This window comes from Bombina bombina, chromosome 7, assembly GCF_027579735.1.
Source record: "Bombina bombina isolate aBomBom1 chromosome 7, aBomBom1.pri, whole genome shotgun sequence".
NCBI classification, from domain to species: domain Eukaryota; kingdom Metazoa; phylum Chordata; class Amphibia; order Anura; family Bombinatoridae; genus Bombina; species Bombina bombina.
Window position 1 is genome coordinate 296,525,440 of NC_069505.1, and position 12,890 is coordinate 296,538,329.

The 12,890-nt window shown below is 34.7% G+C and overlaps 1 protein-coding gene across 1 annotated transcript in view; it reads left to right on the top strand.

The window, feature by feature from the left end:
* The first annotated feature begins 4,364 nt into the window (after window positions 1-4,364).
* LHFPL4 (LHFPL tetraspan subfamily member 4) overlaps window positions 4,365-12,890 on the top strand; it is a 224,938-nt gene continuing 216,412 nt past the window's right edge. Inside the window, exon 1 of the mRNA XM_053689371.1 lies at window positions 4,365-4,770. Coding sequence (XP_053545346.1) covers window positions 4,365-4,770 — 406 coding nt within the window. The remainder of the gene's footprint in view (window positions 4,771-12,890) is intronic.

Genomic DNA, 12,890 nt, shown 5'->3' on the forward strand with positions numbered 1-12,890 from the left:
CAACTGTTATACATTTTAAAATTGACCTTCTTTTAAGTGATAACTCCAAGTGTATGAGGAGTGGAAGCCAGAGCAGTCCAAAGGCTGAACTTTGTTATTCTAAGCTGGGTTTGGGTGCTATATTCACTTTAAAGAATGAACATAATTAGTTGAAGTAGGGACAGCAAGACGGAGCTCTCTAACAGAGGCCAAAATGCAAATTGCTGTATACTTAGGAGCTCAGCTGAAAGACCCTGGGTTAGATAAAACAGAGAAAATAAATACAAGTAAGATGATTGTTTGTAAAATAAATCTAAAATTAAGATGGCATGGATAGTGGCATTATCATGTCCCAGAGGTACACTCTCAGTATCCAAAGACATAAGTTCATTAGGTTTGACTGTTTGCAGATGTGCACTGCTGCAGCCTTCAAACAAGTCGTGCCTAAACAAAATTGAATGCAAGATGATAGGTATCTAGGCATACACAAAGGATATTTATCTGTTAAAAGGTTTCCTTGAAAGGAAAATGTACAAGTAGCTAGGTATGAATTGTATTTAAAACTACTGCAGGAACACCCTTTCAAATGCGCTCTCGGGGTCCAATGATCTAAAGGTATCTGGGCTGGCGAGATTATTAAAGATTACTCGCCAGTACTTCTATTTCCCTAGTGGAATAAGCTGGAAACAGGGTGTCTCGCTAAGGGGCGTATATTGCGTTTTCCGTATAGGGAGGTGATGCAGACATTACAAAGTGCACAATAAAAATTTTATTTTAAAAACCTTACAAAACAAACAATTGAATGATTCCCACAAAAATATGAAGGAAAAAAAAATTGTATTATTAAAGTGCATCTAAAATTGTAACAAAATTGTTCACCAAAAATGATATTTTATCAAAAATGTCAAATCTGTATATTACACAGGAATAAATCATATTAAATTAGGCACAGTGAAAATCGTAATTTAAATACACTGGATGTGCAAAAATCGCTTAGAAATTTGTAAGTATATAATAACATAAGTACAAAATGTAATTGTTTTTTCATAAAATGAGCTGAACATGGGCGTATATGAAATTATCTCTCTAATCCCAGAGTAATTCTGTTAGAATTTTCATACTACAGATCTCACTGTTTTTTTCTGGCAAACTTAAAGGTGATGATCTTTTCTCAATAAGACAAACACATGCATAAGAAAAATATGATTTATATTGGCTGCAGGATTTAATTTTTAAAGTGCTCCCCCTGCTCACTGCTAACTTCACTCTATGGAGTGAAGTGTCCCTTTCCAGTGAGCTCTATTACTTTCAATAGGAGCCATCTCATCACTCGCAGGGACTGCCCCTTTTTTACGACCATTCCACCAGGGCAGCCCATGCGAGGGTCAACTAGAAAAACCAAGTGTGGTCAGGCGAAGTTTAGATGATTGACCCTTCTGTCTCCCACTGGGAGTTTTTTCTTTGCTGCTGTCTCTTGTTTACATATGTTTTCTATAGTCATTACTGCAGTTTTAAAATGTTCAATATAGGTGGAGATTTCAACATGCAATAACAACTATTTTATATTACAAAGTAAGGGTAAATAAACTACCTGTAAACAATTTATTGCACTCCAGCAGGTAAACTTAATAATTGGCAAGAAATTTACCTATAGTGCCTGAAGTGATATCCAGTCCAGAAGGGCAGATGGTCTGTAAGTTCTGATATAGTAAGTAGTTGTGCTCATAGACTTGCAATGAAGGGTTTCATTAAACAGGTTGTGGTTTATAAGCAGCAAGCTGTAGACTGAGGGAAGTGAGTCTTAGGAGCGTGCATGGTGTGAATGAGCTCAGTAGTCCTGAGTGTAAAAGTCCATTTGTGTGGGATGTTCAGTGAAGTACATCCAGGTATTATTGGTAGAAAAGTGAGATGGAATTCTGAGGATTTAATGAACTGCAAGAAATTTCAGGGTTAATCAATAGAATTAACAGGTTTTTAGAAGTTTGTGGGGAACATTTGCAGAGTTGTTACAAACAGACAGTGCAGGATAATAAATAATAAAGGCTAATAAATTACTCCCTAGAGTAGACAGTGAAATAGGAATCCAGGCTAGTTGTGTCTTTGAAACGAGGAAAGAGAAGCACTGAGTCTTGCAGTAGATAACAAAGGTTTATTTAGGAACAGGCTTCCATAGGAGACACCAGGTAGACTCCTATCTGATGCGTTTCGTGCATGAGCACATGCGCTTCATCAGAGATAGTTGTGTCTTTGCATGGTGGTGATGTGTAGGCAGGTATATGAAGTAGATAGTAATGGAAGTTTACTGAGGTCAGGGGAATAAATGGAAACATGAGTGGAGATTATTATGAGAGGGTATTACTGAGAAAGAGTCATGTTCTGTAACAAGGGAGGTTGTGTTGTTGTGTGACAACCTTGTACTGAAGTGTAGTCCAATGCTTAGGGCTAAACAATATGTCCCTCGCATATATACACAAACTCCTACTTGTTTTATTCTTTCTTTCTTTCTTTCTATCTGTCTGTCTATCTATTTATCTATCTATTTATGTATCTATATATGTATCTATATATGTATCATATATCTATCTATCTATCATCTATCTGTATATTAGGGTTTTGGATATATATTTAGAAATATAGACAATTAGGGCTCAGATAGAGAGATAAATAGATAGATAGATGGATAGATAGATAAAATAAATAGATAAATGTAGATCACATGTAACAAATGTATACATACATAAATACATACATACATATATAAATACATCCATACATACATATATACATATATAAATACATCCATACATACAGTATATATAAATACATACATACATATAAACATATATAAATACATACATATATAGATGTTAAAATACATACATATATAAATACATATATAAATACATATATAAATACATACATACATATATACATACATACATATTCATACATACATAAATACATACATATATAAATACATATATACATATATAAATACATACATATATACATACATACATATTCATACATACATAAATACATACATATATAAATACATATATACATATATACATACATACATATTCATACATACATAAATACATACATATATAAATACATACATTCATATATACATACATATTCATACATACATAAATACATACATATATAAATACATACATGCATACATATATACATATTCATACATACATAAATACATACCATACATAAATACATACATATATAAATACATACATGCATACATATATACATACATAGGCTGAATACTTGATGAATCAGTGCATACAACGGTGCACACTATAATTTAACAATCTCCCACTTTTTCTCCTGTTGAATCACATATGTGACAGGACAGGTTTGACACCATAAATATATCAATAATTGATGTCTCTTAAACAATCATTTCTCTTCTCGTGTGTATTCATCTTCCTTTTTGGTTTGTGTATGTTAACCACTGGGATGAGTCTGACTCTTCAGTGTAATATAATATGTATTTATGTCTAATGAAGACGAACGGGTTCAGTGGTCTTTCCTGGCCCCTAGTGGGTATGTGCCACATCACATCAGCAGTCTGGCAGAGGTGCAGAGCTGTGATAGAGGGATGACTGGGGGAAGCCTTCTCAGCTCAGACCTGTCAATGCCCCAATCTGTGAATAATGAGTATGAAGAACACCTAACATGCAGGAACAGCTCCCATTACTGTACAATAGGGGAGGGGGGATATTATTGCCAATAGATACAATTTAATATGTCTGTCATTTTACTGTGACTCTGTCTGAGCAATTCAAGCAGTCAGACTTTACAACTCCATGCTTATAGCGATTTGATCAGAAAGCCGATGAGATCAGAGCTTTTAAAGCACAAGGCTGACTGAGAAATAGTCCCCTTTTCTTCTCAAATCTGCATTGCCTCGTGAGCGCGCTGGATATCGGAGGCGCGCAGCAGACAGCAGAAGGAACCACAGCAAAGATGGAGACCCAGCAGCTGCAGGGAGGGATCAAGACATCCAAACCGCTGTTGTTCCTTTAATGTTCTTATCTCGTTTCTCATTATGAGCCCCTGATGGCCTGGGACAGTGTCAATCACCTTATGGTCTCAGGTCTACAACCTTGGACATTCAATGGCAATTACACCTTTACAGACATTCCTGATTCCAGGGACTGTGGTCTCTCTGATTAGCTGACTGTGGATCTGTGTCTTTGCTGTTTCTGCATTGCATTGGAACATCTGACTCCCCTAAAGACTGCATGTCCAGGAGAAGTGTGTATGGGCAGACACACACTGTCCCTATCCACTTCATAGGGGTTCATCAAGGGTCGCTTCTTGGTGCAGAGTACTCAGAGGACATCTGACTATCAGCCAAGATGTTGCCTTCCCAGGAGGCATCCAAACTGTATCATGATAATTATATGAGGAACTCCAGAGCCATAGGAGTCCTGTGGGCTATATTTACAATCTGCTTTGCCATCATCAATGTGGTGGTCTTCATCCAACCATACTGGATAGGGGACAGTGTCAATACACCTAAGCCAGGGTACTTTGGGTTGTTCCACTACTGTGTGGGTAATGAGGCCAATAACAGAGAGCTCACCTGCCGAGGATCCTTCACAGATTTCAGCACCATCCCATCAGGAGCCTTCAAGGCAGCTGCATTTTTTGTGTTGCTCTCCATGGTGCTGATTCTCGGCTGCATCACCTGCTTTGCTCTGTTTTTCTTCTGCAACACAGCCACTGTGTATAAGATCTGCGCCTGGATGCAGCTGTTTGCAGGTAATGGGGATTAGGAGGACAAGCAGGTGTAGTATTATACCTGTTTTTTTCAGGTGAAATCAGATCCCATCTTATAATGTGAGTAGAGTTATTGGGAAGGGGTTATCAAGCACAAAAGGGTTCATATTATTGTCACATTGGATAATCTACTTGTGCCTTTATTCAAGCTCTATGCGCAGAGATATGTTGCAATAGCAACCGAGGGGTCAGCATTCCACATGATTGTATGCTCACTGGGATCTGAGCATTGTCATTATTCACGCTGCTTTACTTACACATTGGAGCGTAGATGTACATTTATATGAAGCATCTCTCTAGGGATGAATGTAAAGACCGTTTTAATAAGAATCTAAGGCAGTAGTATTAGGCTCTGTGCTGCAATGTGATGCTAAGTATGTAATTTCATTACTGTCCTAGAGATAATCTATAAATAGCATATTGGTGTTCTCTTTACTACACAGGGAGCTCCCTGATAAGCCATTTTTGCATAAACTAATATACCATACAGCTGACTGAGACAGTTACAGTATACATGATACCTATATCTGCCTGCTAGATTCCAAAATCATTATTGAAAATTGCTCCTAGAGATTTCACAAGCTCTATAGTGGCATGTCTATACATGTCTAATTGTATGTGTGTGTGTGTGTATGTTTATATATATATATATATATGTGTGTGTGTGTATGTTTATATATATATATATATATATATAAACATACACACACATATATATATATGTATAATTAATATATATATATATATATGTGTGTGTATGTTTATATATATATATATATGTGTGTATGTTTATATATATATATATATATATATATATGTGTGTGTGTATGTTTATATATATATATATATATGTGTGTATGTTTATATATATATATATATGTGTGTGTGTGTGTGTGTAGTCATAATGTCAATTTTTAAAACACACAACTCAAATGAGAGCGTTTTGCCTGAATAAAATCAGTTCTAAATGAAGTTGTCCAAAGCGTTTTACACAATGCCTATAAAACAGTCACATCCAGACTGTCTGTTGTGACTATCTATATTTGTAAAACTCTTTGCATTTAACGTTTGTGCCTTTCATACTTCATTTAAGTATCTGAAGTATTATGTGTCCAGTGAATCATCCATCTGTACATGAGGATACAGAAGTCTCTTCCAATTCCCAATACTCCCAGTTTAGAGGTGTATTGGAACAAAGTTCATTACATGTAAAACAAACGTGTGTGTATGTGGCTCATACTGCATTAGTGACTTTTTTCTTTTTGTTGTATATTTTTATGAGTAATCTGAGTGAGAATATAAGAAATGTTTTCTAATTGTTAAAGATGATCTAAATTAATCTGCTAAGGCTTTTAAATAGATGACTGTACCTGAGAGTTACTTTAATTGTTTAATAAGCTAAAAGCAGACTAGGGCTTAAACCATCACTTCACCTCAGATATGAAATCTCTTCTGGTATAAATCTGGAGAATAAAGTTCTCATGAACTGAAATTTGCTCACAGTGTGATTAAACTAACCACCTATTATATGTCTCCTATTTGGAAAGTGGGTTTGTTTGGGGTCCAATTTAAGCAAACCCCAGAAGCTCACTAGGAGGACAAATAAAAAGAAAATCCCAAACAAGTCCAACATTATACCCAAAATTAAATCCAACCTGAAATGTTTAATTAAAAATAGTAAAAAATGAAATATATACATGTTACTTATTTTGCCTCTGTTATTGTAAGATCCCTCTTTTTATGTGCCTGCAATTCAGTTGACCTACTACCTTCAACACAGATATTGGTTAGATCAGTGCAGGAGCTTATTTATTTACAGCTTCTGATTGGCCACAGCAAAGAAGAATAGGGAGACCTACTCAAAATTATTTTCAAGGGGTGCATCCCTGTACTGTTGTGGATTTGCAAAACCCTGCAAACAAAATGCTTCTAAGCATATATCTTCAATGCCAGTTATTTGTTACATGGAGTTTAATTGTTGATCAATACTAATTGTAAATATGAAGAACCTTAATATAATTTTATATTTAAGTAGGTTTTAAACAATAGCGACTGTCTGCATATGTAACACAATGGCAGCCTGTCCTTATCTGCCTTCAGAGTCCTCGATTCACCTTTCTTTTTGAAAGGATTCTATGGAAAGTTAACATTTGTTGTGGTGCATCCAATTCTCTCAAGAAAAAACACATGGGTCCAGCATATTTAAATCTGGTTTGAGTATTGGTGTAGGATGAAGAGATTAGTCCTGAAACACAAGTGAGTAGATCTCACAGCCCACTATAACAATATATTTATGTGAATACATTTTCTATTGTAATTTGCTGATCTTCAACAACAAACAGGTTGGGACAAAGCGAATTATTTGTATCCAGGAACATTGGTTTACAAAATGTTTACTTGCCCCTGTATTGCTGGGGTTTTCAAGCTTGTATATTCTTAACTGTTTAGTCTGATATATTGACATAGACTGCTCATGAGCCATTTGGCATTCAAAGGTGTAACTGCTCATTAAATCAGATGATTAATGGGACACTGAACTGCAAGTAGAATGTTTAAATATTACACTGCTTTTTCTAGAGTAGAAAGTATAGCTGCAGCATGAAATATTATTGTATCTTAAAAGGGACAGTATAGTGTAAAATTGTTTTTCCCTTAATGTATTTCCAATGACTTGTCATATCAGCTGCAGAGTGTAATATGTATGAGAAATGGTATTTCAGGTTTATTTGTTTATATGAATTAGCTGGTTTTGTGCTTTACACCATAGCCTATTAAAATGGGCTGAGCTTCCAGGTAAAATAAGATCTCAATATTTTATCATTTTGTGTACACACATGTCCTTCCTTATCTTATATCTGTCTGTAAATCAAACCCAATACATACAGAGAACAGTGGGAAATTAACATTATATTACTTTTCTCTTCTACACCCCACTGGAAGTGTAAGTTCTTCAGCTTGCTGTGTTTACATAGCTTGTCAATAGCCTATACTTAAGTATAGAAACTTTCAGTATAGGTATGGATACCACAGGCAAAATCAGCTATTTCAAATGCTGAAATAAGGATAAAGGAGCTAATTGTAAACAATGTAATACACTCCAGTAGGTTAAACAGATCACTGGGAATAAATTAAAGGTGAGATCAATTGGGTAAACTGACCTTTTACGTGTTAAGGACAAATACCGTAAATGGACTAAAAAAATGCCTGACACATGCATAAGGTTTTCCAAATAATTTATATAGATTATTCTCCATGAATATGCTCTGAAGAGTTTTAGCATTTTGTGTTGTTCTGGTGAGGTCTGCATATAATTAGATAGTAGAAAAATGCCCAAACGTATGACACTGGCAATATCTAATTTAGGTAGTAGTATACTGTCCCTTTAAGATACAATGATATTCTGTGCTGTAGCTACACTTTTTGCATTGTACTGTTTATCCAAACTACGCTAGATAAAACTGTGTAATATTTAAGCATTCTACCTGCAGTTCTGTATTGTTAATTACTAAAGGCATTAGATTTAATGATCACATGTGCTTGAATAAAGACTCTAATTTAGCAAGAAAATATCCCAATAAGAAAGTAACCATCATCTGTGAACCAACAATGCTCATCATTTGCATCTGTTTATCATTAGCGCGTTTTCCAGCAATTCTCAGAACCATGCACCAAGAAGATAGCACATTTTTTCAATTTATCAACTCACCAAATCTTGCAAAACAATATTACAACAGACATTTTTAGTTGACACCTCTGAAGTTGTGATTCAGGACATCTGATTTATTATTAATACAATAATATCTGCTAATTTCTTGATGCATCTCAACTGAAATTGGTGTTTTAGGAGACACAAGTAAATTCACCTCTTGGGAATTTAAAAGATTCAAATTTGCTAACTTAAAGGGACAGTCAAGTCCAAAATAAACTTTCATGATTCAAATAGGGCATGTCATTTTAAACAACTTTCCATTTTACTTTTAGCACCAATTTTGCTTTGTTCCCTTAGTATTCTTAGTTGAAAGCTAAACGTAGATAGGCTCATATGCTAATTTCTTAGACCTTGAGGGCCGCCTCTTATGTGAATACATTTTGACAGTTTTTCACCACTAAAGGGCATTAGTTCATGTGTGTCATATAGATAACATTGAGCTCACGTACGTGAAGTTACCTAGGAGTCAGCACTGATTGACTAAAATGCAAGTCTGTCAAAAGAACTGAAATAAGGGGGGGTTTGCAGAGGCTTAGATACAAGTTAATCACAGAGGTAAAAGGGTATTATTATAACTGCGTTGGTTATGCAAAACTGAGGAATGGGTAATAAAGGGATTATCTACCTTTTTAAATAACAAAAATTCTAGTGTTGACTGTCCCTTTAAGAGTATATGCTAAACCCTGTTAAGGACACATAAAGTGACATGGTTCTCAAAAAAGGAATATTTAGTTATACCATCAAGACATTGCAGGTAGTTGATTATATGGTCATTATAATGCAGATAGCAAATTTCCAATATATTGCTATCATCAAATTTGCTTATTTTGTTTTTTTGCATCTTTTGTTGAAAGTAAACCTAAGTAAGACTCTATGGCAGTAGTGTTTACAACAATGTATACCATTGCTACAAACATTTTTCCAAACACTGCTACCTTGCTAAAGGCACATGCATGTTCCTGTTTTTACTAAGTGCCGCTACAAACTATACAAAGAAAACAAATCAAATTCCAAGTTCCATTTTGACTTTATTGTCGCATTAAGGGACATAACAATTTAATAATAAAATGGTTAAATGAGCTACAGCATTTTAGTTTTGAACAATGTCTTATTGCAGATGTGCTTAAAGAGAAACTTTGCTAACATAGTTTGTATCACACATACGAAAAAGGAACATTTCATTCTGTAGGAATTTTCCTATTAATAAATATCAAGTAAAACTTGTTTGAACTTCCTACTAATTGGAACAACCTCAGACTGTCAAGGATATTGTTTAAAGGACTGTCAAGGAAATTGTTTAAATTTGGTATTGTAGGGTTCCCTGGGACTGGAGCTCAGAAACCCTGGGTTACTGTGACCCGATATAATATTTTAATTGAGATTGTCCTTATTATCAGGGACCCAATCTTCTTAGAAATTCTGAGGGGGACACAAAAAGTAGTTATTTAGCTCATACAACCTGGCTCCTGGCCCGTGCTTTAGCATAATTATATCACATTTGGATTTTGATGAGCTCTGTGGTTGGGAACTATAGTTCCCTGCATCCTGTGCTGCACTAAGTGAAAGAAAAGAGTTTGGTAAACATACCAAGTAAATGGTATGAAGTGGAGGAAAATAGCAGCCACTGAGGATCGTATTTTTGAGGAGCAGTAGTGTTGAGGTGAGTAAGACCAAATGTGGAGTTGCTAAATACCAACTGTATAAAACTAACCTCCTTTTCAAGATTTGTAATAAAAAAATGTAATTATATAATTTTCTCCTACCCCCATAGTTCCAGACTGTATTTGTCTGCATTGTCTAGAACTATCCTTCTTTTATACTTCAAGATGCTGTGACCCATCAAAGCTACCTGGCATTATTGTGAAGCATATTAGGAATGCAACCCAACAACTTATTTTTCCTAAGGAGCTTTAAGTTGGTCAAAAAGAAAATATTTTAAAAAAGTTTAAAGATCCATATGACAAAAATATTAGGACTGTCACCCAGTAAGCACCAGATCATTGTTTTTCTTTAGTAGTTTATGAGTTGGTTTAAATCCTAAGATACTTTGGCTTTAAATTTAAGTAAAAATGTAATTCCAAAGTTTTCCCTTTTGTACAGCTCACTTTCTCTTGTTGGTGTTCTTTAAAATCCAAATGAGAAAATCTGATCCACAGAATAGAGCAGGAGATCACTTCTGTATAGGACGGCCATCTTCTGTTTTGCAAGCTGTTTTAATGTCTCTTTTTTATTTTAAACATCTGGCCACCAAATTATAGTTACTTCCTACCAATTCTCACTGAGCATTAACAGAAAGAACCTACCAGCCAATCAACATTAAAGAGACCCCAAGTTTAGAGTACTACATTTTTTAAAATTACTTCTATTATCAAATTTGCTTCATTCTAATGGTATTCTTTGTTGAACATATACCTAGGTAGGTAGTGTGCACATATCTGGAGTACCATATGTCAGGAAAAAGTGCTGACATATAGTGCTCTTACAAATGTATAACATTCTTGCAAAACTGCTATCATATAGTACTCCAGATACATGCATGCTCCTAAGCTTACCTACCTGCTTTTCAGCAAAGAATACCAAGAAAATGAAGAAAATATTATAATAGAAGTAAAAAAAAAAATTCATGTCCCTTTAAAAAAATTGTGTATAGCTGAGCATTAGTAGAAATTGACTGCTAGCTAACAAGCACTAGAAAAGGTAAGCAACTTTCATAGCTGTTTCAATTTAAATTTACAATGATTTTACTTCACAGGAAATTTTTAATTACAGTGTCCTCCTGAAAATGGGCTAAACAGTTAAAGGGACAGTCTACTACAGATTTTTTTATTGCTTAAAAAGATAGATATTCCCTTTATTACCCATTCCCCAGTTTTTCATAACCAACACTGTTATATTAATACACTTTTTACCTCTGTGATTACCTTGTATCTAAACCTCTGCAGACTGTCTCCTTAATTCAAAAATCTTTTGACAGATTTGCATTTTAGCCAATCAGTGCTGACTCATAAATAACTCCATTTACACAATGTTATCTATGTGGCAAAGATGAACTAATGCCCTCTAGCTGTGGAAAAACTGTCAAATGCATTCAGATAAGAGGCGGCTTCAAGAGCTTAGAAATTAGCATATAAGCCTACCTAGGTATAGCTTTCAACTAAGAATACCAAGAGAACAAAGCAAATTTGATGATAAAAGTAAATTGGAAAGTTGTTTAAAATGTCATGCCCTATCTGATCACAAAAGTTTAATTTATAAATTAACAGGATACTGAAAAAAATATCTTTCCAATTTGTTACATCTGAAATAAATTGCTTCACATCGTGTAAGTATTTACAAAAATAACTTTTTTTTTAATGTGAGAGTTGTCCCTGTAAGCCAGTAAAATTTGAATAGTTTTTCAAATCACATTTTCAACGAAAAAATATATGTTTAAGTACTGTTGTTTTATATACATAAATATAGTAATATGTCCCTTTAAAATCACACAAGTGCAATGAGTTGGTCCCTCTTAACAGTACACAGCCAGTGAGCCAATCAAGTGGCATTTGCATATAGCCTCCAATTACCTGATGTCCTGAGAATGGCACAGGACCATGTTGGCATTACTAGACTCTTCCAAATTAGAGTATTTTATTATTACAGTTATTTAACATTTTTTGTTTCATTGTGTCTAGTTGTTGTGTATGATGTTGGTACTTTTGTTGTGGAGCCAGTGAAATGAGACAAAAATACATCAAGTTGCATAAAGTAGCAGTTTTCTCAGACGCTTCAGACAACTGTATGGTTTCACGTCCCTTTCTTGCAGCTAAAGGGTTAAAATGTCTTTTTTTTTCAATTCACAATAATGTTCTGTTTATATATATGATCCATCGCTTAGTGGTTTCTGTGAAAATCCATCATTTCTGATTCATGCTCTGCCTGTGCAAAAGCAAACCTCATTATAGAGGGTCATTGAATTTTTTTGGAGATTGAAAAAAATGTTATCTGTAGTATATAGCTGGCAGTAAGTGGCATAGCCAATTGATGGTTTCTTTTACATTTTGGGCTTGGTTATAAGCCAACACTGATACATTTACTTCCTGATAGTATTATAGATGTTTAGAGGCTCAGTTCCTAAACAGATCACAGCCAAATGATAAGTGCACTGAACATTGTGTATTTGGCAATATTTAACTAAGTGACTCCAAACCTGAGACACTTCAGCCAGGCATATAGCAGGATATATTACAATACCCTGAATTATCTTATTATCTACTCTTCCAACAGAGAACGCTTACTTCTATACCTCACTGCAGACATGAGCGTACATTTACAGATGAATGTTAAAGGGACACTGAACCCAAATTTTTTCTTTTGTGATTCAGATAGAGCATGCAATTTTAAGCAACTTTAT